The sequence below is a fragment of the Mustela nigripes genome, chromosome 15 (assembly GCF_022355385.1).
Source record: "Mustela nigripes isolate SB6536 chromosome 15, MUSNIG.SB6536, whole genome shotgun sequence".
Classification (NCBI taxonomy): domain Eukaryota; kingdom Metazoa; phylum Chordata; class Mammalia; order Carnivora; family Mustelidae; genus Mustela; species Mustela nigripes.
In genome coordinates this window covers 16,820,451-16,848,314 of record NC_081571.1, presented here as the reverse complement: position 1 = coordinate 16,848,314, position 27,864 = coordinate 16,820,451, and the positions used below count along the sequence as shown (strand labels likewise).

The 27,864-nt window shown below is 35.4% G+C and overlaps 1 protein-coding gene across 3 annotated transcripts in view; it reads right to left on the bottom strand.

The window, feature by feature from the left end:
- The window catches only part of NBEA (neurobeachin), a 682,324-nt gene that overhangs the window by 299,510 nt on the left and 354,950 nt on the right, over nucleotides 1-27,864 (bottom strand). For all 3 annotated transcript variants that reach the window (XM_059377712.1, XM_059377713.1, XM_059377714.1), the window contains one exon: nucleotides 2,275-2,383. In XM_059377712.1, coding sequence (XP_059233695.1) covers nucleotides 2,275-2,383 — 109 coding nt within the window. The remainder of the gene's footprint in view (nucleotides 1-2,274; nucleotides 2,384-27,864) is intronic.

Here is a 27,864-nt window from a genome sequence, read left to right as displayed (position 1 = left end):
AATTTAAACATTTCTGTTAAAAAAATACATCCATTAAATAGCAATGATGATACTCTCAAAATTTGATTTATGTAATTTTATTTTCTATTTACATAATCTAAAAAGCCCTGAGTCTTCATGTCCACTTCATAGTCTCTTATCACTCTTTGACATGCATCCTCAACAGGAATGAACTCATGCCCAGGGCATAAAAAGTGGTATTGAGGATGAGAAAAAACCATATCCTTTCTACGTATAAAGCACAGATGCATATATAGTACACAAACAGATATGCAGCATATTATAGAAATAAAATTTTACTGGGAGAGGGAGATTAGAAAAGATTCCTTAGGGGGCACTAATGAAAAAAAGGCCGAGAACCACTGTCCTCAGTTTAATTCCATTTTGGCTAAATATGTGTTAAAACTTGTCACTAATATCTAGCTGCTTAAAAATCTATTTTAAATGCTTTCATATAATAAATATTAACTGTTTTATATCCCCACAAAATTTCTTGATTTTCTTAGTAGATATATGAATGATTCAAAACTCATCCTGCAGGGGATTCAGCTAATATTCTAAATCTTATTTACTAACAGAAGTTAATTGAATATCCTTATTTTGTTTCAACTCCTGACATATCTCATATCTAAACATATTCTTCAAAGAACAGATAAGTCAAAATTTTCTTGACACCCAGATTATAGCAGGATATCTTGATAAATATCCAATAGTATTTACTCTTTAAGGGATATGATACTTTGATAAACACCCAATTGTCAATGTATTTTTATCAAAGTTTAAAATATTTGTTATTATTTTTTTTTTTTTCAAAATAAGGTTGTTGCAATCTCATGTGACAAATGTGTGCTGTCTCCTCTGACAAATGAAGCAGAGGTTGGGTATGAGAGTGACAACAGTTATTTCTCTGTCTTGTGCTTTTCAGCTAGCAAGGTCAGAGATTACTAGACCGAGGGCATCAACTTGCATGACTAAGAGAGCTGGCTTACTGAGATAAAAACCTCATCAAAACTGAAATCTTGGACTCTGATTTCCAGCCGTGCCCCACTTGTTTGCATGTTGCATCAGGAAAATAAATTGATGGTTATTTATTATTTTCAAGGCCTATGTTCTCCTCTAAGATTTTTATAGATTCCTGCCTCACGTTGAGTGAAATAAGTCAAGCAGAGAAAGTCAATGATATGGTTTCAGTTACTTGTGGAGCATAAGGAATAACACTGAGGACATTAGGAGAAGGAAAGGAAAAGTGAATTGGGGGAAAACGGAGAGGGAGATGAAGTATGAGACTGTGGGTTCTGAGAAACAAAAAGGGTTTTGGAAGGGTTGGGGTGGGGGGATGGGTGAGCCTGGTGGTGGGTATGTAGGAGGGCACGTATTGCATGGAGCACTGGGTGTGCTGCATAAATAATGAATCTTGGAACACTGGAAAAATAAAATTAAATTAAACAAAAAAAAAAAAAAAAGAAGAAGAGTATTTTCAGGGCCACTGACAGTTCAACCTAAGCCAAATGGCAGGTCACCTGAATATTTCTGAAACCAAGTTTTGTCAAAAATTGAGTGAATTAAGTAATCACTATAATTTAAAACACTGAAATCAAGATATTGAATTGAGGCAATTCAAATAATGGCAAATAATTATTAACATGCTGGAAATATAAAAATATTTTTATAAAACCTATTAGTATAGAATATACAATATCTCAATACACTTTAGTTTTTGCACGTGAAATAGAAATGATAATTTTTCTTTAGCCAAGGTACTTATGAGGATTTTAAAATTATTCTATTCCCAATATATGTATAGATCTACATGTATACCATATAATAGCAAAGCTTAAGTTGTCAGTGAAATATCGATTATAATAATGAGACAACTGAAATGATCTTCAGTCACTCTAAAGATGGATATATTGATAAATAATAAATTATGGAATATTTGGTAAAACTGAGGTTCTTCATATAACAACTTATTATGCCCATCTCTAAGTGATGTATAAAACTAGTTTAAAAATTACTAAAGTAATTGCATCATAAAATTTTATTTGCATTTATAAAAAATAAAAAATTTAAAAACTCAAAAAAAAAAAAAAAAAGAGTATATCAGAACAACTTCAGTCTACCAAAGGGTTAGGCATATTGTAAGAAGAATTTCTGAATGTTGTAAATGAGGTAAAAATTAGTGCTCTGTGTTTGGCATTTACGAAAGCTTTAAAAAAAAAAAAAAAGAACTGCTTTAAAACGGTTTATAAAAAACCTTCTTTATAAAAACCTTACCTCAAACTCTGCATGTTTATGTACATCCTCAGCTCGCTGTCTGTTCAAAATAAACTCAGCTTCATTTGCAACACGAACTATATGGTCCTTCATAGCATGGCATAGTAATCTAAAAAGGAAGATACCTTTGGAATTATTATTCTTAATAGCTTCAGTTAATACTACTTTTTAATAATCAAGTTTCAGTATTTGAAATATTAATTATGCATAAAGTTTAAAGTTACATTATGAAATTAAGATAGATGAAATTATAATTCAAAGACATTTGAAATACAGAAATATACCGTAAAAATGTTACAACAATGCCTCTATGTGGTAAGTACTGTGTGTCTTGTGAAAGAATGATTCACTTAATTTGATGTAGTTAATGCAAAAGAATCAAGGCTTTTTGACAGTGTTTTAAATGGTTAAAACAGAATTCACCACCTTTGAAGTAAATGGTTAAAACAACAGAATTCACTATCATAGAAGTAAATTTTCACACAAAATCTAGATGGCCATATATTAGGAAATCTATAAATTTCATTTTTAAACAATAGAACTTATTTGAATATTCAAATTGTTTTGAAAAAGTATGTAGCCATATAGTGAAAAGCCTCCCTTTATCACCTAGACACATGATTTCCAAACACATCAGGCACCGTTTGTTATTAGTTTCTTGCATGTTTTCAGAGACTTTTAAAAATACATAATACAAATACATTCTCCCCCCCCAACTTCCTTACACTATTGTTAGTGTATTATACAGTCTTTTCTATACCTAGCTTTTCTCACTTAGCAATATCCTTTGAAGACCTTTTCTTTTCTCTCTCTGTTTTTTAAAGATTTTATTTATTTATTTGACAGGCAGAGATCACAAGTAGGCAGAGAGGCAGGCCGGGGGGAGGGGAGCAGGCTCCCTGCTGAGCAGCGGGCCCCATGTGGGGGGTGCGATCCCAGAACCCTGGGATCATGACCTGAGCTGAAGGCAGAGGCTTTAACCCACTGAGCCACCCAGGCACCCCTTGAAGACCTTTTCTTATGTACACACAGGGAGCTTCTTCATATTTCTTTTATAGCAAAGGGCAGAGGTTATTCAAAGATGGCTGCAACAGTATCTCCGATCCCACATGCTCTTTTGAAGTGTGAGAGTGTTATTGCTCCATCAAAAAGAGGAGTCATTTTCTGCAGCTCTTAGGTCTGCCTGTGACTTCTTGTGACCAACAGAATATAACAGAGGTGATGCTTTGTGACTTCTGAGTCCAGGCCATAAGATGTCTTGCACATTTTGCCTTCCTTTCTTGGAACTTTGTCTTCTAGAATCTGCTGCCCTGCTGAGAGAAACTCAAATTATGTGGCCAATCCAAGGAGGAGAATAGAGGATCTCAGGATCCCAGGCCTACATGAGCTCCTAGCCCAGAGCCAGCCTCCCAGGTGAATGAAATGCCAGACAACATCACAGGGAACAAAGGAATTGCTGAGCTGAGCCCAGTTATGTGAATAAAGACAGGTTTAAACCACATGATGATGATGATGATGATGAAGGAGGAGGAGGAGAAGGATAAGAAATCAATCATAACTGTCACCAAATCACTTATTGAGAGATAGATAATAAAATATGTAGTTTACACAAAATATTTAATCCTCACAAGAATCCTCAGACATATATATTATTTTCATTTTTATACATAAGAAACTAAGGCTCAGAAAAATTAAGTTCTTTGCCTCAGATTATAATTTTTAAAAAATTCTCAAAATTCTATATATTTGGCATTGCATTTTCATTAGCCAACAGTATTTTTTGAAGTAAAACCTTTCATGTTAACTACTACTCTCCTCCGTTGTGGGCATTCTAACATTAATTCTTGTCATTTTGTCAATTATAAACAGTGATTTGGCCCTTTGCATCTTTTAAAATGTTTTCTTCTGCAATAAGCGATTACTGTGTTAAAGACATACAAATGGCTATCAGACACATGAAAAAATGTTCATCATCACTAGCCATCAGGGAGATTCAAATTAAAACCACATTGAGATACCACCTTACACCAGTTAGAATGGCCAAAATTAGCAAGACAGGAAACAACATGTGTTGGAGAGGATGTGGAGAAAGGGGAACCCTCTTACACTGTTGGTGGGAATGCAAGTTGGTGCAGCCTCTTTGGAGAACAGTGTGGAGATTCCTCAAGAAATTAAAAATAGAGCTTCCCTATGACCCTGCCATTGCACTACTGAGTATTTATCCCGAAGATACAGATGTAGTGAAAAGAAGGGCCATCTGTACCCCAATGTTTATAGCAGCAATGGCCACGGTCGCCAAACTGTGGAAAGAACCAAGATGCCCTTCAACGGACGAATGGATAAGGAAGATGTGGTCCATATACTATGGAGTATTATGCCTCCATCAGAAAGGATGAATACCCAACTTTTGTAGCAACATGGACGGGACTGGAAGAGATTATGCTAAGTGAAATAAGTCAAGCAGAGAGGGTCAATTATCATATGGTTTCACCTATTTGTGGAGCATAACAAATAGCATGGAGGACATAGGGAGTTAGAGAGGAGAAGGGAGGTGGGGGAAATTGGAAGGGGAGGTGAACCATGAGAGACTATGGACTCTGAAAAACAATCTGAGGGTTTTGAAGGGGCGGAGGGTGGGAGGTTGGGGTACCAGGTGGTGGGTATTAGAGAGGGCACGGATTGCATGGAGCACTGGGTGTGGTGCAAAAATAATGAATACTGTTATGCTGAAAAATAAATAAAATAAATAAATAAATAAATAAATAAATAAAATCTTTTAAAAAATACAAAGAAAAGATGTGAAATACATTAGCATATACACAGAACATGTAGGAGGGATTAAAAAACTTTTTTTTTTTCTTGAATGATAGCATGGAGGACATCAGGACAAGGAAGGGAAAAATGAAGGTGGGGAATCAGAGGGGGAGATGAACTACGAGAGACTATGGACTCTGGGACACATACTGAGGGTTTCAGAGGGGAGGGAGTGGGGGCATGGGTTAGCCTGGTGATGGGTATTAAGGGCATGTATTGCAATGATCACTGGGTGTTATATGTAAACAATGAATCATGGAACACTACATCAAAAACTAATGAAGTATTGTATGGTGACTTACATTACATAAAAGAAAGAGAGTAAGGAAGTTACATAACAATAAAGGAAAACAAAAAAAATATAATAATAATCGAAGGACATTTGAAGTTACCCTTAAGTCTTTCTGGGTTTTTCTTTAAGGGCAAACTTACAAAATAATATCTATTCTTTTACCTATGTCTTTTCAAGATTCAATTCAAATACTTACCTCCATTCATGGTCCAGTTTTTTCTCTACTTAGATTTTTAACAAGAGTGCTCTTTTTAAGACTGTTGTTCTTTATTTCCACTGCTCATTAATGAAATGAATTATCATTTTTTTCTTGCTCAAGTTGTTGAAAATTTTAATCAGAATGGGAAAGATTGAACCTCATTTTAACTTTTGTATTTACTAAAGAGCAACTCCTAGTAACTATTCCTATATTGTTCACTACATTGTCTACCCAAGGCAAACTCCTCTTTTTCACTGATAAATATGAATAAGCAAACAAAAAACCATTACTGAGTACCCTGATATTTCTAAATTATTGCCTAAATATAATTTGTAAAAGCTCTATAACATGTCTTGGAAGTGAGTCTGTACTGAATTTATTTCATCTTTGAAGTATATTAAGGTTGAATTACATAGCAGTAAGTTTTACTATCTTTTCACCAAATTATGTGCGATAACTGTGTAGCATCTTCTATAAAAATCAGCAGGTGAATGATCTCTATGTTTCGTAAGGCAGTAATGTAGATACTGAATTCAAGATAGTTCTCAGTAAAAACCTATTCCCCCAAAGTCTGTATGTGGTCTGACATCATCACTCCATGGGGAGATTTAAGGTAAATAATGGCTGTCACTCTCAGACCAGCAGGCACTTCCCACCTTATGACACAGGCACAACTAAAATCTTGCATAGCAGCAGAGTAAGTGGAAATATCACCTGGAAGCATGCAGCAATAATCTCTCCAGTTACTTAAGAGGAACACAGGCATATTCCAATGGGAATATTTTCTTAATTTTTAGAACAAAAGTTAATGATAATATAAATCATTTGAAGAACGAAAAGGTTAGGGGAATCTGTTAGAAACCACAATACTTGGAAAAAAGGCTCAGACTTCTCTATAATGTTGGAAGGCAAACAATCATACAGATAATCTTCAATTCACTGATGGAGGTAGAAAAAGAAAAGAAGTTAAAAAAAGACTGTAACTTAAACTCTGAATATTAACTTTTGATGAAATAATTGGTCTATATTTGTTAGGCTGGCTTCAAAAGAGAAAAGAGATGTGAAATACAGGAATATTCTGTTCAATGGCTTTGTCTAGTGCATGAAAGCTGAAGAAAGCCAGGAGGAAATCTAATATGTGCAAATTAGTGTGGATTACAAAACTTAAATAGATTAACAGAAGACAGCAGGGAAGGAGAGGCCCTGGGTCTGGCAGTTAATAGGTAGGACTCCCCAGGAGCAAAACAGTGGATTGGTAAAGCAAAGAGGCATGGTGGCAGAGAGGGGCAGGGGTGGGGAAGACTCTTACCTCAGAAACACCAGAGAAACTGTATCAATTATCTGAAAGTCAGTCTGTCCTCCTAGCTCTGCTCTGACACTAATGAGTTCTGCATCAATGAACATACTTATGATGTTTTACTTCATAACTAACTTAGGTTGTTTTACTTCCATGGAGAGAAGGAATCTTTAGTTGACTTAATCATTCTGGGTAACTTCATTATCCACAGGGAAAACCATTCCCCAGATTATATCACAATTCCTTGTCCCTTTTATTTTTTTAATATTTTATTTATTTATTTGACAGAGATCACAAGTAGGCAGAGAGGCAGGCAGAGAGAGAGGGGGAAGCAGGCTCCCCGCTGAGCAGAGAGCCCGATGTGGGGCTCGATCCCAGGATCCTGGGATCATGACCTGAGCCGAAAGCAGAGGCTTTAACCCACTGAGCCACCCAGGCGCCCCTCCTTGTCCCTTTTTATTTATTTATTTATTTATTTATTTATTTATTTATTTATTTATTAAAGATTTTATTTATTTGTCAGAGAGAGCGAGCGAAAGCGAGCACAGGCAGACAGAGTGGAAGGCAGAGTCAGACGGAGAAGCAGGCTCCCTGCAGAGCAAGGAGCCCGATATGGGACTCGATCCCAGGACGCTGGGATCATGACCTGAGCCGAAGGCAGCTGCTTAACCAACTGAGCCACCCAGGCGTCCCTCCTTGTCCCTTTTTAACAGGATCTAAAAATACCTAAATCTATGATTCCTTTAGAAACTTCAATTCTACTTCACTTCAGGAAATCACTCTACTGGCCCTAATTGTCTTCACTTCCTAAATCTTTAAACTCCAACAATCTACTTTCTGGCTACAACCTCCCTACACTTACTGTTCTCTCTTGCCTTTATTTGTCCCTCCCCTGGATCCAGGCAAAAACAAGCTCTGAATTCTTCTAACTGCACTTGTTTAATCCCTCTATTTTCCCTTAATCCTTCTTCCACCGCTCAGATTCACTTCTTTTCCCATTGAACTTGCCATCCCGTAGTTCCATGTTGTAACTACTTTCTTGCTGGCACTGTCACTCAATTCTTATCTACCTGCTACAATTGCTCAGGCATCCCTAGATTAAGACATTGGTCTCGCTCCTCTGTCCTATATCTGGACTGTTGAGGAAACTCACAAAACCAAATTTCATTGAAGATGAAATTTCTATTTCTTTTTCACAGCCAATTTCTTTTACTCATGTTTTGAGAGTCCACAGAAATGTCTTTAGTGTTCTAACTTTATTCACTTAAATTTTTTCTTTATTTAAAAAAATACTGTCTTTACTCGAAGGTATGTTTGTAGTGATTTGGATATGTATTTAACACATAAACACACACATTTATTAACCACTCTGCTGCACTTCATGTTTATCATTCTTTTGCCTCTCCATCGTTTAATCTAATCTATGTATATTGCAAAATATGTTGCCCAGATTAACTTGTTTTGAAGTTTTAGAAATAAAGTGGCATGTTTTCTGCACTCTTCAGATTAAGAAAATCCTTTTCTGTTTCTCGTTTGCTAAGACTATTTTTTAAAAAATCACGAATGTTGAATTTTATTGGGTGCGTCTGAACAGACTGAGAGGATAATAAGGATTTAATAGGATAAATCAAACACATTTTTAGGAATTTTACAATAATGAACAACTTTGGCCTTCCTGGGTTAACTTTCCCCCTTCTCCCTTCCCCAGTTCTCCACTCCCACAGACATAGTATATCTTTATACATGGCTGGACTGAGTTCTGCAAATATTTTAATTAGGATTCACACATCTACATTAATAATGGAGACTGGCTTGTGATTTTCCTTTCTCCCACACATCTTGTTTGCTTTTGTAGTCAGGATTAAACAGTCCTCAAAGAATGAATTAAGAGCGTTCCCTCTGTGTTCTCGAGCAGTTGGTATATGGTTGGAACAGTGTTTTATTTGAACATTTGGTAGCATATACTTAAACTATTACTGTAGGAAGAATTTTTACTGATTAAATTTCCTTCATACTTAGAATTTTAGGGTTTTGCTACTTGTTACTCAGTCTTTAGAACTTATATATTTTCTAGGAATCTTCCCATTTCATTAAAATTTTTATTTTTAATGGTAAAACATTTTGATAGCACCCTCATTATCTTTTCCAAGTTTTTTTTTTTTTAAGATTTTATTTATTTATTTGACAGACAGAGATCACAAGTAGGCAGAGAAGCAGGCAGAGAGAGGGGGAAGCAGGCTCTCTGCTGAGCAGAGAGCCCAATGCGGGACTTCATCCCAGGACGCTGGGATCATGACCTGAGAGGAAGGCCAAGGCTTTAACCCACTGAGCCACCCAGAGGACCCTCCAAGTTTGTTTTATCTACAATTATGTTTCTTTTTTAAATTTCTGATGTTTATTTTTCTGTTTTGTTCTTGATCAATCTTGGCATAGTTTGCCTGTGTTATTATTATTTAAAGAAAAAAACTTTGTATTTGTTCATCCACTCTATTTTAACTTATTTTTCTGTTCAGTGATTTCTGGTCTTTATTATCAACTTCCTTCTACTTTGTGACAGCTTATTCTGTTATTCTGTTTTTTCTAACTGGGACATTATTTTTTTAGCTGGTGATTCAGCTCCTTAGTTTTAGGCTTATTCTCTAATATAAGCTTTTAAAGCTACACATTTATCTTCAAATTCCATTTTTCTTGCATTACATCCATTTTAGTATTCAGCATCTTCATTACTTTAGTTTCAAATATTTTTCTCTTCTGATTTTTCTTTAAAATATAAATTACTTAGATATTTAAATTTTTTCTATAATTATGAGGCTGTTATTTTTCTTCTTGTCTTTAAATGTAAATGTGCTATCAGATATCATGGTAACACTAACTCTTAAAATTTTGATGAGATGATCTGGCTGTGTCATCAGACTCCATTAATGTGACTCATTTATTTGTGAGTATGTATTCTTTACGGTTGGCATAAAGTTCCTATAATGTTAGGAAAAAGCTAGATATGACAGTGGAAGGAATGCCTGGAGGCAAACTCCCAAGACCTTGATGGGGAATGATAGATACCTGAGGTAGAAGCAAGGATGGTGATAAAGAGGGCTCACATTAGAAGCCCAAGGGTACAACATCTTGACCTTGAGGCTTCTAAGACTTTGGGACTAATAGACCAAGAGCCTCCGGTATGGAGCATGCCCCTCTCCTCTTCTACCTCTGCCCCAGGGTAGCCCCTAAACTCATTATAATGCATTTGCTTTGCAGTTATAGCACAGCCCCCCATGGAGAAAAGTTGCCATGATGATTCCAGTACAAACTGTGTAGGGTCAAAAACTACCCCTCCCAACCCCCAAATGACTGGAAGTAGTGTCCGAAAGTGATCACCCTACTTGACAAAACAGCTCCTACCAGCCCAGAAAGACCCAACAAATATCCAATCCTCAAACTGCTTTGTGCTTGCTGCTTTCCTTCTGGCTGTCTTTATTGGAGCACCCATCCTCAAGTATATCTTTTTGTGGGGAATCCAAGAATGGAGACCTTAATTCACACAATGCAGACTCTCCCACTGATTAACAATAATATCAAACCCGCTAACTTATGTCACTCAAATCTTGTGTATTTCTTTTCTTTCTTTCTTTTTTCTTCTCCTTTATTTTTTTTGGCAGGAGGCAGGTAGGGGAGAGAGAGAAAGGGAAAGAAAGAATCTTAAGCAGGCTCCAAGCTAGCTCCAAGGTAGGCATGGAGCCTGATGCAGGGCTTGATCCCACAACCCTGAAATAATGACCAAAGCAGAAATCCAAGAGTTGGATGCTTAACAAATGAGCCACCCAGGTGCCCCCAATCCTGTATGTTTTTGTTAATTTTTTTGTGTGACAGATATTTTGATGATTGATATCAGAGTACTAAAATCATTAAGGTGGAAGATTTGTCATTTTCTTCCTGATGTTCCATCAATTTTTGCTTTGCATATTTTGATGCTATTTTATGAAACGTAAAAGTATAGACTGTAGTACCTTACTGATAAAATCAATTTTTTAAAAGCTATATGACCTGATTCATTAATATTAATAATTTGTACCTTAAAACCTATTTTGTATATTAGCATAGCTGTGTAAGCTTTGTTTTGGTTACTGTCCACCATATACTTGTCTATCATTTTACTTTTAACATTCCTTAGGTTTCAGGAATGTCTTTAGTAAATAGAACATAAAAAGTTTTTAATTCAAACTCACAAATTCTGTTCCTTATGGAAATTATTGTCCATTTGCCCCAATTGTGCACATTGTTATACAATGTACTTATTTCTAACACAATATTTCTGTGAGTCTCAGTTTTTTAATGTTTTGTTTTATTTTCATTTTTTTCCTTTCACTAATTGGAATTGTGTTTATGCAATTCTTTTCACTGTTATTCTTGGAATTTTATCAGGTATAGTTAACAAAGTATAAAATTAATACTGTAACTGTCTTCTACAACAATATGACCTAACAATTTTTGTCTTACACATTATTGTCCAATATTGTCCAGTTCAAACTCACACATTATATATCATTATCACTTTGAAAAAACAATCCGTAGGGCGCCTGGGTGGCTCAGTGGGTTAAGACGCTGCCTTCGGCTCATGTCATGATCTCAGGGTCCTGGGATCGAGTCCCGCATTGGGCTCTCTGCTCAGCAGGGAGCCTGCTTCCCTTCCTCTCTCTCTGCCTGCCTTTCTGCCTACTTGTGATCTCTCTCTGTCAAGTAAATAAATAAAATCTAAAAAAAAAGAAAAAAGAAAAAACAATCCCTATTTTAAATGTATATGCATATTTATTACATAAATACAATTTATTTGCACATTTTTTGTCTCTTTGTCTTTCTGAGATTATTTCTTTGAATCTGACATGTACACACTATAAATTAAGTAGTGGCCATTCTCTCAGTGGTAAACTCTAAGATTCTGATTATCACTAAATTTTATTTTACCTTAAATTGTGTAGCATTCTAAAAATTCAGATATATTTCACATTAATGACATTTAAAAATGTATACTTTAGTGGTTTTTAGTATATTCTCTATGTTGTACAACGATCAGCACTATCTAATTCTAGAACATTTCCATCATTCCTCAAAAAACCCCATATTAGATATTTTTTCCAAAGAAGATATCCAAATATCAAGCAGGTACATGAAAAGATGCTCAACATCATTAATAACGAGGGAAATGCAAATCAAAACCACAATGAGATAAGAGATAACAAGGGTTGGCAAGGATGTGGAGAAAAGGGAACACCTGTATACTGTTGGTAGGAATGTACATTAGTTCAACCACTATGGAACCAATATGGAGGTTCCCCCCAAAATTAAAAACTCTACATCAAGATGATATAGCAATTTCGCTTTTGGGAATACACCCAAGAAAAAGAAAACAGGGTATCAAAGAGATACATGCATTCCCATGTTTACTGCATCATTATTCAGAATAGCCAGGAAATGGAAACAACCTAAGTGTCCATCAATGAATGAATGGATAAAGAAGATAAGGAGCATCTTTCAGCCACAAAATGGGAACATCACTCAGCCACAAGAAAGAAGGATGTCCTGCCAAATGCTCAAGACCTTGAGCATTTTATACAATTGAGATAAGCCAGACAAAGAAAGACAAGTATTGTACAATATAACTTATATGTGGAATCTAAAAAAACCGAAACTCCTAAAAGCAGAGAGTAAGATGATAGTTACCAGGGGTTGGGGGATGGAGGTGTAGGCCAGATATTGTTTAAGATTATAGACTTGCAATGAATAAGCCCTAGAGATCTAAAATTTCACATTATACTGACCATACAATATTTTATTTTAATCAACTGTGCTAGGAGACTAGAACTTAATGATTCCAACCACTAAAAAGAAAGGATAATTATATAATATGATATAGCAATCACATTACAATGTATAAATGTGTTAATATGTTATATACCTTAAATTTGCAATAAAAACAACACTAAAACAAAAACTCCCTTTACCTATTGGTAGTTCCAATTTCCCCTTTCTTACTCCTTCCACCCCCTGGTAACTAATTTTCTTTCTTTATCTATGGAATTACCTATTCTGGACATTTCACATAAATGGAATCATATAATATATGGCCTTTTGTGTCTGGATGCTTTAGTACCATAATGTTTTTCAGGTTTATCCATGTTGTTGTATGTATAAGTACTTTGTTCCTTTTGATGGCTAAATAATATTCCATCGATACAGCTTTTTTTCACTTTGCCATTAGTGTTATCTACACTTAAATTTCTTAAATGTCTACTCAATAGATAAGATAATAGTTAGAGTCACTATATACAGATATTAGTCTACTTTTCTAATCTTACTGCCTCTTTAACATACTTATTCCATGTCCTAGAAAATAATCTTTGGAACTCTTTTAAAAACTCACACTCTTTCAGGACTTCAAAAAGTGCCGTTTCTTCCTGTAACTCTTTCACACCCTCCTCCCAAAAAAGCTAAAAGACCTTCCAATTTCTCAAATGTGCTGGCATTATAATATTTATCACATTGTTTTATGTACTTTTTCTTTTCTTTTTAACAACTTTCTCTCTCTTAGACTGTGAAATTCATAAAATTAGGTACAGTGCCTATTCATCTCTAAGGCCAACATGATTTGCAAGGTACCTGGTATGAAATATGGACTCACCAATAACATATGGCTAATTGGATGAATGACTGAATGAATACACAAATATGTTATATGAGAAGGAGGGGCAAAGAAGAAATAGAATTTTAATATTAAGGTAATTTTTTAACACCATGAAATTCTATGGTACATTTAGCACATGGTGTAAATAAAAAATGCTGGGTAACTCAGAAATATCTATTACAGAACATTTTCTTCCTCATAGTATCTATACAATACAGAAAATGAAAGAAACTATCTTCATCATCTTCTTCTTCTTCTTCTTCTTCTTTTTTTTTTAAAGAAAAAGAGAGGTGGGGTAGAGGGAGAGGGATGGAGAGAGTCTTGAATAGGCTCCATGCCCAACACAGAGTTCAACACAGGGCTCCATCTTACAACTTTGAGATCATGACCTGAGCCAAAATCAAGAGTCTGATGCTTAACCAATGGCCATCCAGGCATTCCAAGTAGCCCTTATCTTCTAATGTGAGCCTATTTTCCAAAGGAAATAGAAAAAAACCCCATCAATTTGTTCAATCCTATTTATTCCTACTTTTGAAACAGACAGAGTTGTCATGGATATAAGAAAGAAGTCAAGAGACAAAACAAAGTAATCTATTCTAAATGGAACAGATATCAGTAGGGCAAAATATGATATTCTAGAAAGAATCCAATTTTATGCAGTATTGTTATAATTTAATTGCTTGTCTTTGACTTGAGATTAACAGATACTGAATTTTAAATATAATCTCTGTAATTTGATGAAAGAAAAAAATCAATAGAAAAAGCAATACAAGAGGTCAGAAAAATTAGTATTCCGTTATTTATGATGAATGAGGGGACAAAAGCAAATCTAGTTTATATTTAGGTTCTGCCTTTTATCAGTATTATGAATTGAGCAATTTTCCTTGTGTCTGAGTTTCAGTTTCCTGATTGGAAAATGAGGGTGTACTATTTCAGATATCTTATAAACTGTGGGAAAAAATGTATGTCCAAACTTTAAGATTAGATTTTTAGATCCTGATTTATTTAGCCAAGAAGACAGACTCCAAATGGAAGTTAAGTGGTCACACAGCATAGAAGCACAATTGCCTTTGGCCCCAAAATCTGGCATAGAGATTCTGGTGACACTGCAAGGTAGAGTCTGGTTGGGTCAGAGAAGCTCAATTGTTTCCTGTATGATACTCTTTAATAGACTATTTAGGGATACCTGGGTGGCTCAGTTGGTTAAGGATCTGCCTTTGGCTCAGGTCATGATCCCCAGGTGTCCCGGTATGGAGCTCCAAGTCAGGTTACCTGCTCAGTGGGGAGCCTGCTTTTCCCTCTACTGTTCTCCCTGCTTGTGCTCTGTCAAATAAATAGGCAGTCTTTAAAAAAATAAACTGTTTAAAAATCTAGAAAAACCCTATAATTTAATTTTAAATTTTAAAAAATTTTAGAAAATGTTTACAAACTTTGGGCTCTACTGGTTCTTGAAATATTTTAGTGCCAACAAGTCTTCACCTTATGAAAATAGCAGAATAAATACCATGTTGTTCCTGAGAAGTGTATCTCTGACTTTAACTTTCTTACATTCCCCAAAAGTACATTTTCTTTAAGGAGGGACAACAGCTCATAGGGTTGTGATGAGCACAAGTGAGAGAACACTTGTGAAGCGTCTGATATGTACTATGTGCCCCCCCCCCATAGTAGTTCACTTTTCTAAAAGGTACACATTGATACATTGGTTCTTTTACATTCATTAAGAAGGAAAAACAATGGCAGATCTTGACATTTGTTTATGAATCCCCACATCAGGCTGTGGTGGGACTCTCAAACTGATTCTGCATATTCAAACCTAGATTTGTAAGTCAGCATATTAGTTATGAACTGTACTACTCATAAAACTTTGTATTTTTTAGGCAAGACCCAATTTACTCAATTATATGACTGGTAAAATACGAAGATTAGAAAACTGGGGCATAGTAGGGGGTCTCTGTAGTGGGCTACCCTGAGTGTTTCTTTGGTGCAAAGGAAAGAAAAGTAGAAAAACAGACATTAGAGACCTGAAAACGCTCTCTCTCTACGGCTGTTAGAAAAAAAAATATTACATACAGTATCAAGTTTTTCTTTTAAAACACTAAGTCTTTCCCAGAGAATAAGATCTACGAATTATTCATGCTTTTAGATCAACTTACTATATGAAAACCTATTCTATACAAATATAATCAGACTTACCCTTGTTTCAGATTCCCTAGAAAACTGGAGTTTTGATTTGGGAAACGTAGAAAGAAGGAAGATAAAACCTAAAGGACAATTTTGGAGTTTGAGATTGATATCTAAGGACTGGATATGGAAGGGAGGCATTAAAGAGAGAAAGGGCGGTGAGGAGAGGGAATTAGCACTGGTTGAAACCTACCCCCCTACCTAATTAACTGTTAAGAAAAAAGCCCTGGAAATTAAGTAATTATGTTGGATGAAGACTCATTTTCTTATCACCTATTTGAGGCTTCAAGTAAGTCTATCATTTCAAATACCAAAAGGTAGAAATTTATATTATAATCTGCCATGAACCTAAATAGTTATTATACTCCTTAGTGAAGCATAGGGAAAAAAAAACCACTTAGCTTATGATTATATTTATGTTTCCAGTTATGCGTAAAGATGGTGATAATTTTAGATGACTCCTAAGATGAATGAATAAAGTGTAGTAGTTCTCATAGTTCTCAAATTTTGGTGTACATTTTGGTGTACTGATCACTTGCAGAACATATTAAAAATGGTGATATAACTCCTATCCAGAGATACTGACTGCACAGGTCTGAAGTGAGACCCTAGCATCTACATGTTTCATAAACATCCCTGAGATACTAAAGCACATTGACATTTGAGGACCACTGAATTCACACAGTGTAAATGATGGGAAAGTCTGTATATGATTTCTTAGAAATCTCCATGTCTCTCTCTTCACGTGGGGAATATGGCACTGCTTAGTTAACTTCATTTATTTGCACAATCCCAAAATCAATCCCCAAGTTAACTAGCTCAGAAATAACACCACTAGAAGGATTACAAAGAGCATATATACATGTATTTAACATTGTAGGTTAGGGTCATTTCTTAAGATGAGTCCCCAGGTATTCTAATACTAGTTTGGTCACTAGATTAAGTAAATCAACTTGTACGGTACACATGCAAAGGGAGTTACTTTTGATTTGTTCAAAGGCCAAAATGGTCAATTTATATAAAACCTCCTACTTTTCTCCTTTCCAATCTCTTCGGTGATAGGTTGCTTAGCTATTTACTCTTCTATGTAAAACCAGTCTCAACAAGCTAATACCAGTATGAAGGATTTGTATAACTTACTGAGATTATAGTTTAATATGGATTTAGAAACATTGCTATTAGAATAGGGTATGTTAAGGTTGTTTTAAGACACAAAAACTGTCAATTCAGCTTAGAAGAGTGACTTTTAAACTGTGTCTCAAAGTAAAATACGAGAAATATACTTCTTATCACAACCCTATATACCCACACAACAAACACTTTAGCAAACAATATTTACCTGAACATATAATACACCCAATTATTTTTTCTATTATTTACAATTTTCTATTTTGGAAAATGCTGATAGCGGTAACCCATTAAATTGATTTCATGCACTATTAATGGTCAAGAAAATAGTTTCAAAAATACTGACCAGAAGACTCATTCCTATTAGGGTTAAACCTGGGTCAAATAATCAATCTCCTAGCTTAAATTTTGGGCTTCCAGGTAAACAGCTCCAAATTGCAATGTCCAGAAGGACAGTCAATGCTAACAAGAATACAAGTCTGAAAAGCAATGGAATAGGACTCGGTGAATTGAGAAATACCAGCTCAAGATCAGGGATGTGGCAGTGACTAAAGGAAAGAAGGCTTGCTTCAAGCCATTTTAGTCTACTTAACTTCTAATAATAGAAGCAGAGAAACATGGATTGATGGTGTGTACACAAATAGCATGGAGGACATGGGGAGTTAGGGAGGAGAAGAAAGTTGGGGGAAATTGGAAGGGGAGGTGAACCATGAGAGACTATGGACTCTGAAAAACAAACTGAGGGGTTTGAAGTGGTGGGGGGGTGGGAGGTTGGGGTACCAGGTGGTGGGTATTATAGAGGGCACAGATTGCATGGAGCACTGGGTGTGATGCAAAAATAATGACTACTGTTATGCTGAAAATAAATAAAAATAAATTAAAAAAAAAAGAAAATTTGGGGGAAAAATTTGGAGGCAAATGAGGCATAACAGCACCATTATAATACAATGATGCCAGGAAGAATTGTGTACTCCAGGAGAGTCTCTTTGGTTAATTTCCCAAGTCCTGTGCTCCCTCAATGATATCGTTCCTTTTCCAAAAGAAAAGTGTTGCAGAAGTATCCCAATATTATGACCCCAAGTCCCAATAAGAGCTTTTACCTTGATTAAAAATTTAATATCTTATTCTTATTTTTTAAAAATATAATCTTCTCGAAGAACTAGAGAATAATGCAATATAAAATACATTTCTTTTAGAAAGAAGGGAGAGAACAAGTAACATATGACTTTTATTTACTGTTTTGACTGCTAAGTAGCACAATACACTAGGAAGCCTCTGAAAAGGTCATTATTACTACCCTACCTACCACCTGGATGTGTATATTAGTGTTCTGCATAAAATGTGATTTAGCCAATAAGGGAGTAGTGAGACTATCATAATAAGAACACAGAAAAACCCATTAGTGCTCTCGACAGGATGTGTAAGGTACTATAGAGTCATCAACCTTCAAAACCCAGCTCACATGCCACTTATTAAATATATAATAATAAAAACAAATGATCATTTCTTGGGTGCCTATTATGCATCAGGAACATTGCAAATTGATTACTTATCAGGCTAGGAGCATTATAGGTATCATTTCATATGATGCTTACTTCCTTTGATATCTTATTAGATAAGCATTATTAGCCCATTATAATGATGAAGAAACTAAGGCTTAGAAAGATTGACTAAGTTGCCCAAAGTTGCACAGTCAATTGTGTTTGACTTGTTTGGGAAACGTAATCACTTTGGTTTGGCTTCTCACAGGGCGTTCCAGAGAGTGAGATACAGAGTTAGGCATTCATTCATTCAATAGTAATTTATTGAGGACCTTCTTTGTTGTAGTAAAGGACCATGAAATATGAGGGTGACACAGGAGTGAATGGAGGGAGCCGGGATCAGTGTGGAAGGTAAGGGAGGCCAATTAAGTAAAGTCCTTGCAGGTCATATTACAGAACTTCGCAAGCAGTGAAGCACTACTGTACTTCTTTTTTTTTTTTTTAAGTTAGGTTTATTGAGATCTAATTTACAAATAATAAAATTAATTCTCATTAAATGCACATTTCCATGAGTTTTGACAAATGCATATTTTAAGCCACCACTACAAACAAGAACATTTCCATCACCCAAAAATGTTCCCTTGTGTTCTTCTCTTGCCATCGCAAGAACTGAACTATTCTCTGTCCCTCTAATTTTGAGTTTTCCATAATATCTCATAAATGCAAAGATAGCATATTTTTGCTGTCTGGCTTCTTTAGCTTCACAAAATTAAGTTCCTTGTATGTGGTGCATTTCAGTGGCTCATACCTTTTACTGCTGAGTAGTATTCCATAATGCTAGATCATAGTTATTTTATTCACTTACCTAGTGATGGACATTTGGGCCATTTCCTGTCTTTCACTATTATAAATAAAGCTGCTGTGAACATTCACATACAGATCTTAATGTGAACTAATGTTTTCATTTCTCTTGGGAAGATATGTAAAGCTTAGAATTATTGGGCCAAATGGTTAAGTGTTTGTTTAACCCTTTAAGATACTGACAAACTGGTTTTCAAGTGGATTCCCACCAGCAAGGTACAGCCAGTGGCTCCACAGTCTCATCAATGTTTAGTATTGTCAGTCAACTGAATTATATCGATTATAGTATGTGCATAATGCCATCTCACTAAGTTTAAAATTGAATTTTTCAAATGAATAATGATGTGGAACATGGTTTCATGCGCTGATTGGCCACCTGTATATCTTGTTTGTTACTGTGTCTGTTTAAATCATTTGCCCGATTTATATTGGGTACTTTGTCTTTTTATTACTGAGTTGTAAGATCTTTTTTCTTCCCTTCCATTGATATACCTATCTTTATACCAATCCTTCAATTCTGTTCATTTTTTATTTTTGCTATCACAGGTCCTTTGTATTGTCACAGAAATTTAAAACTCAGCTTACTAATTTCCACCAAGAAAACTAAAATTGCCTGCTGGAATTTTGATTAGATTTGAGTCTACAGACCAGTCTGGGGAGCACTAACATATTAACCATGTTAGGTCCTCTGATCCATGGATACATATTTCTGCATTTCTTTATTTTTAATTTTTTTTTACAAAAATGTTTTGTAGTTTTATCATATAGATCTTTCACAAATGTTATTAAGTACAACAACCCTAAGTAGTTCTTATTTTTGATACCATTATGGTTTTGCTTTATTTAAGCTTCTAATATTTCACATATATTATAAATACACATTATTATTATTGATTTTTGAATACTGACCTCATATCATCTTGCAACTTTGTTAAATTCACTTATTATAGTACCTTTTATCAGCCACCTTAGAACTTTCTACTGGCCTAACTTAACTGGCCATGACCTCCAGCCCAATACTGAATACAAATAGTGAGTGAGAACATCTTTGCCTTGTTTTTGATCCAATGGGAAATCATGTAAGTCTTTCACCATTATGTAGGATGTTAGCTGTATGTTTTTTTGTAGATAGCATTTATTACATTGAGGGAGTTTAACTTCTAGTTTACTGAGAGTTTTTTTTTATGAATATATGTTGAATTTTTCAAATGTTTTTCTTATGTCTACTAAAATACCCTTACTTTTTTCTTTTTTAATCTGTTGATATAGTGTATTACATTGATAGCTATTTTTGAATCTGAAACCAACTCTGCATCCTTGGAATAAACACCTTTTGCTTATGATATAACTCTTTTCATATAGATTTAATTTGACAATTTTTATAAGGGCAAGTAATATTGCACTTATGTTTACAATGGATATTGATCTGTAATTTTATTTCTTGTAATTGTTATTATTATCAAGGTGATGAAATCACACTAAATGAGATGTAAAGTATTACTTACTCTTCTATTTTTGGAAGACTGAGTATAATTGGTATTAGTTTTTCCTTAAATATTGGGTAGAAATATTAAATAATTTTTAAAATCGGGGCGCCTGGGTGGCTCAGTGGGTTAAGCCGCTGCCTTCGGCTCGGGTCATGATCTCGGGGTCCTGGGATCGAGTCCCGCATCGGGCTCTCTGCTCAGCAGGGAGCCTGCTTCCTTCTCTCTCTCTCTCTGCCTGCCTCTCAGTGTACTTGTGGTATCTCTCTGTCAAATAAATAAATAAAATCTTTAAAAAAAAAAAAAAGATTAAATAATTTTTAAAATCAATCTACTCCTAAGAGTAAGTCTATTGTTTTCCTTTGTGCTAAGAATGAAAAAAAAACTAGACTTTGAATGAATAATGGACTGTTTTGAAGTCTGCTCATAAGTATAAGTAGTGTTTTTAAAAAAATATCTAAATATTTAATATATGCAAACATAAACAATGAACTTTTTCTTATTCCTCTTCCAGCTTGGACTGTGACCCTTTATAACAGTCATATCATAAAAGAAGTATTCTGGTTTGTCAGATGTTGGTCTATACAACAATAACTAAAGAATAGGTAAAGGGCTTTCCCTTTACCAACATGAAAAATAATCAGCCTATGGGGCACCTGGGTGGCTCAGTGGGTTAAAGCCTCTGCCTTTGGCTCAGGTCATGATCCCAGGGTCCTGGAATCGAGCCCCGCATTGGGCTCTCTGCTCCGTGGGGAGCCTGCTTCCTCCTCTCTCTCTCTGCTTGCCTCTCTGCCTACTTGTAATATCTGTCAAATAAATAAATAAAATCTTTTAAAAAATTATTTATAAAAAAAATAATCAGCCTATAGAATACACATGAGAAAATGTTCATCATCATTGGCCATCAGGGAAATTAAATCAAAACCACATTTAGATACCACCCTACACCAGTTAGAATTGCAAAGATTAAAAAGGCAGGAAACAACAAATGTTGGAGAGGATGTGGAGAAACTGCAATGCTCTTACACTGCTGGTGGGAATGTAAGTTGGTGTAGTCACTTTGGAAAACAGTGTGGAGATTCCTCAGAAAATTAAAAATACAGCTACCCTATGACCTGGCAATTACACTACAGGGTATTTACCCCAAAGATACAGATGTAGTGAAAAGAAGGGTCATATGTACCTCAATTTTCATAGCAGCAATGTCCACAATAGCCAAACTGTGGAAAGAGCTAAGATGCCCTTTAACAGATGAATGGATAAAGACGTGGTCCATATATATACAATGGAATATTACTCAACCATAAGAAAGGATGAATACCCAGCTTTTGCATCAACATGGATGGGACTGGAGGGGATTATGCTGAGTGAAATAAGTCAAGCAAAGAAAGTCAATTATCATATGGTTTCACTTACTTGTGGAACATAAGGAATAATGGGGGGGGCATTAAGAGAAGGAAAGGAAAAGTGAATTGGGGCAAATCGGAGGGGGAGATGAACCATGAGGGTCTGTGGACTCTGAGAAACAATCTGAGGGTTTTAATGGGGAGGGGGTGGGGAGATGGGTGAGCCTGGTGGTGGGTATTATGGAGGGCACGTATTGCATGGAGCACTAGTGTGGTGCATAAAAAATGAATCTTGGAACACTGCAACAAAAACTAAAGATGTATTTTATAGTAACTAAAATAACACAATTAAAAAAAAAAGAAAAAAGAAAAATAATCAGCTTATATGCAACACTTAAATTCCCCTGGCACCTTAGGAAGAGCTTCTAGACTAAAATCTATAGTTCAGGCCATGGCTATTCTCTTGTCTTACCAGGCTTGCTCATTCTATTCCTTCAGCTCAGCTTTTACCTTTAGCATATCCTTGGAATGGCCATACACATTGTACCTTCATGTTAGCATGGTCCCTCCAGCAACCTGTTAGTTTGCCCATACCTGTTATTTAATCAACATATGACCCACAAACGTCAATTCTAGGTTCCTCTGTCGCCAAGTTATGTCAGAATGGGATAGAAACTGAATCAAGGTTTCCTATAAAGAAATGGGTCATCTGAATCTTGATTTTCCTGCCATAAGTAATTTTCCTGCAATAAGTAAGCTAAGATCAACAATAAAAAATTAATGTCTTTAAGAAATAAGAATAAGCAGGAAATAAGGCATTATATAAATGAATATACTAAAAATTGAGCACTCTTGGCGTTTGTCTTTTAATATAAAGAACTGTGAGTGTTTTGTGAATTGTTACTTAACTCTTACCAAAGTTAAAATAATGTTGCCTAGGAGGAAAGCATATTTAAAAAGTTGTCCTCATAAAGAATCTCAATATATACACTTATGCAGATATATTTTAAACATGGTTAAAATGTAATTCAAATAAAGTTTATGATGACTAAATTCTAAAATTTATTTTCTTATTCCTTGAAATTAGCTATTATTACATAGTTTGCTTATCTTAGTTGTAGGTAAACATTTTATTTATAATCAATGTCTAAAATTAAGTCTATAAATTAGCAATACTATTTAAATGATACAATTAATTTTGTAAAAGCACAAGATTTCCCCTCTCGTTCATTTGCAAAATTCAGCATGATTTAAAAACCTATTACATGAGTAAAATGAGTAACACATAGTAAGGAAAAGGTATAGATTAGGTGGGTTGGGAACTTCTGTTTTCCAGAAGTTTTCAGGGGTTCTTGATTCAAAATTAAACCAACTCTCAACTCTAAGAAAAAAAAGTTTCTTATCTTACAGTTTTGGAAGTTATTTATTTATTTTTTAATACAGATGTTGCCAAATCAAAGATACAAATAGATAAATTCAAACTTTATTGCTTTGATTATTAAATAAGCCAAACCAAAACTTACTGTTTTAATTATTATATAGCATTTGTTAAATTAAAGAAGATATTCAAATCAAGGCCATATAATTACTAAAGAATTATGTTAAGATGCAATATCCTTTTCCTTTTCAAAAACTAAGAAATGCAAGCTATATATTTTTCACTATTTTAAAGAACAAAATAAAAATTGGAATCTAATCTTACATTAAATTCAGTACCAAACACAAATACGCACTGGCTCTTATATTATATCTTATATGGTTTCAAAAGAGTGATGAAGGTTTATTTTAGGCAAATGATAAATTCATTTCAAAGGATCACTCAAATTGATAATTTAAAAATGTCTTTCTTATTTGCTTTATAGTTCAATTCATATTTTAATAATTTAAATTCCAATTATTATTGCCAAGATATTATAGGCAATTTTACATCCCATTAACCTTGCTTTGTTTTAATTATAAAGATCCTTTGTTAGATTCCTTTAAATGATCCAGTTTATAATTTCAGCCTGTCCTAGGGAGTACTTTAATTTAGCTGCACATTCATCAACTGTTTTTGTCCTGTTAATTGTAGACAACTGCACAATTGCTTTCTCTAGCTATGATTGATGAATTATATTCACGAGTATAGCTGTTAAGTAGGATAAACATTTATAACAATTTCCACTTAAAGATTTTTAACTTCATTCCTACGAGGACAAATTAAAAACTAATATTCTAATGACCAAGAGAAAGTGTTTTTTTTTTATATGCTTCATTTTAAATTATTAGAAAGAGTTAAGGAAAAGACTGTATGTCTGTGCAAATGAGATAAGAGTGTATAAAGAATTTAATTTGTGTTTAGCAAATAGGAGGCCTCAACAAATAGAAGCCAGATAAATGGAGTAATGTGTATTTAGTATAACTACATCTGAACTATCTCGTATGATATTTTTTTACTTGAAACTCCCAAGTTCAAATTTATGAAAGAGAAAGGTCTAAATTGAAAGGAGAGGAAGCAAACTATAAAGTTGAGAGTCAGCAAAATTCTGAATATATGTTGTAAGTAATGACAACAACAATAAAACTTCCTTTTTTAAAGTCTGTGTTGTAGCAGTTATAATAAATGTCATATATTATTTCCAACCTTCAGAGAAAATGGGCAAGAAAGGTGTTACGCCCTTCTACAGATGTGAAACGATGTCAGAGGGAGATTATGTTACATGCCTAGAGTCTGACAGTTTATCAATACAAGAACTAGTATTTGAATGCCATACAAATGATACACATACGTGACGTGCTGTAATAGGCACTGTGGAAAGAACCCTACAAAACACACGATGACAAAACAGGCCCTAACACTGTATGGAAGTACACACCAGGACAACTATAAGGTGCTATGAGAACACAGGAGGGCACCTCATCTGGAATAGGGGTGGGGTATAGCTGTATAACCCTACAGGGATGGGGTCAGGGGTTGGCACTCAGTGAAGACGTTTTTTCATTGAAGTATGAGAAATGAGTGTCTTAAAGCAAATGCCCATCTTCTCTGTACTGTGGACGGCTGAGGAAAACATTCCAGTATCAAAGACCGCAGTGTCCATCTGGCCCCACAACATCTGGGCCAGAGGCCCAAGGTTCCTATTTTTTCTCTCTCTGTTCTTTTACACTGGTTATTTTCAACAATCTCCTTTCTTTTCAAATGTGACACCTACTTCTCCCAATTTTCTTCATTTTCAGTAAAGGGTCCTACCTGTCACTTCATAGAGAAGACAGAAGGTATCCTCAAAAACCCCTTTGAGACCTGACGCCAACATAACTGTCTGCCTCTTTTCTCAGTGCTTTTCCACAAGGGGCCAAGCCATGCACCTCTATCTAAATGAGATGTATTCAGTGACCATTTAAAAAATACTCGAGTTCTTCCTTTCTTCCAAAAAATACCCCATTACCTCAAACCCACCTCCAGCAATCACTTTATCCATCCTCTTCTTGACCAAACTCCTTACTTAGAGTTGCTGTATGTGTGAACAACACTCATCTCCCACACATTCCTCAGCTCAGAACAACCTAGGTCCTGAACCCAGTTCTCTCATTAAATCACCACCTTCTCAGAAATCATTCCCTGAATCATCTGCTCCCTGTTGTACCCTTTACTTTGGCACATTTATTGTATCAGTAATTGTAAGACTGTTGTCCCCATGAGACTGTAAACTCTTACAGCAGGGCCGGGGTCTCTACCCAGCATTTGAGCACAAAGGAATTCACCAGCATACATATGAATGAAATCAACACTGACAGCCTCGTCACTGAATCCGGTGGTCTCTTTCATCCTAGCTTGAAAACCCTTTTGCTGACTGCTCATTTCATCTCAAACATTCTAGTCACCATTCTTTCCTTCATTCCTCCAAAAAATATTTGTGATTGTGAACTACGTGTTGGGTATTATACCAGAAACCAGGAATAGATCAGTGAAGAGGATACAAGTTCTTAAGGAAAGTACATTTTGGTGGGGAAGATAGATGTAGACAATGAAAATAATCTGAGATGATCTTACTAAATGTTAAAACAGAGCCATGTGATGGAAGTGTGGTAACTCAATAAGATGGGTCAAGGGAGCCTCTCTGAGAGGGTGACATTTAAGCTGATTCCTAATGATAGAAAACAGCCAATAATGTACAGCTGTGGGGAAAGAGGATTCCCAGCAGGAACAGCAGTAAAATGGCCTCAGGTTCTCTGTTCGCTCTACACAGGTTTGCCGAGAATCACATCTGTATCCTTATCTACCATTTACACATAGAAGCTGAGGACGCCTAAATCCAAATCCCCCTTCTCCTTGTCTCTTTGCAGAATTAGAGACCCACGTTCAAGATGTGTATTCTACATTTTCACTCAGAGATTTCACAGGTGCTACAAAATCAGCGTAGCCAAAGGTGAAACCATCTCCCACCCAGACCATGTCCTTCCTTCTGTATTGTTCTAAGTAAGCTATACTTAGAGTATAAACTATCCAGCTTTAAAGCCAGAAATCAAGTTCTCCTTGATTCCTTCTTTTCCCTCTCATACTTCAATCTATCAGCAATTCTCTAGACTTAATTTCTAAAGGATACTTTAATTCTGTCCACTTCTTCTTTCCTCATACCACTAGTAGTTAGTCTATGACATCATCATCTTAAATGAGATTACTGAACCTCTGATTAAATTCAGTCTAGAGCCCCTGAAGTCCATTTGCCACAGTGTGGATTATGCCTAGCTCTCTTCAATTCTATCACAGCACCCTTAGCATAGCTTAGAAACCCCCTCATGGCATGACTCTTGCCAGCGATCCTTGCCATGAAGGGATGACATTGCCTTTACATGGCTGGTATACAACAGGCACTTAAATAGCTCTTGGCTGACTAAAAAGAGATGTCCAGCAACATGTCTTGCTGTCTCTTGCTTCCAGGCTTTGATATCACACCATTCCCTTGGCCCAGAGAACAGAGAACCATCTCTCAGTTCTCAATGAAGATGGCATTCTATTTGTATACACTTTTTTTTGGAACCTCCTGGATTTTTTTTTTTTTTTTACTTTTATAGACTATTTTTAGAGAATTTTAGGTTCACAGCAACCTTGAGGAGAAGACATAGAGATTTCCCAGATACCCCCTCCTCACACACAGACTTTCCCCCATTATCACCATCCCCTAACAGAGTGGTACATTTGTAACAAATGATGAACCTAACTTAATATAGTATTATCACTTTCACTATATCACTATATTATCACTTAATATAGTATTAACACTTTCGGTGTTTTACATTCTATGGGTTTCAATAAATGTATAATGACATGTATCCACTATTATAGTATCAAACAGAGTAGATTCACTGGCCTGAAAATCCTCTGTGTTCTGCCTATTTATGCCTTCCTCCTCTCTAACCCCTGGCAACTACTAATCTTTTTACTGTCTCTATAAGTCTTGCCTTTTCAAGAATGTATATGGCTGGAATCATAGAGTAGGTTTTCAGATTGGCTTTTTCTACTTAGTAATATGCAACTAGGGTTTCTCCATGTCTTTTCATGTTTTGATAGCTCATATATACATATTTTTTTGGGTAAAGATTTTGTTTATTTGACAGAGAGAGAGCAAGAGAGAGAGAGAGCCAGAGAGCACAAGCAGGGGGAGTGGCAGAGGAAGAGGGAGAAGCAAGTTTACCACTGAGCAGAGAGCCCAATATGGGGCTCGATCCCAGGACCCTAAGATCATGACCTGAGCTGAAGGCAGATGCTTAGTTGACTTAGCCACCCAGGTACTCTGACAGCTCATTTCTTACTATCACTAGATAATAAATATTCCATCATCTGGTTATACCACATC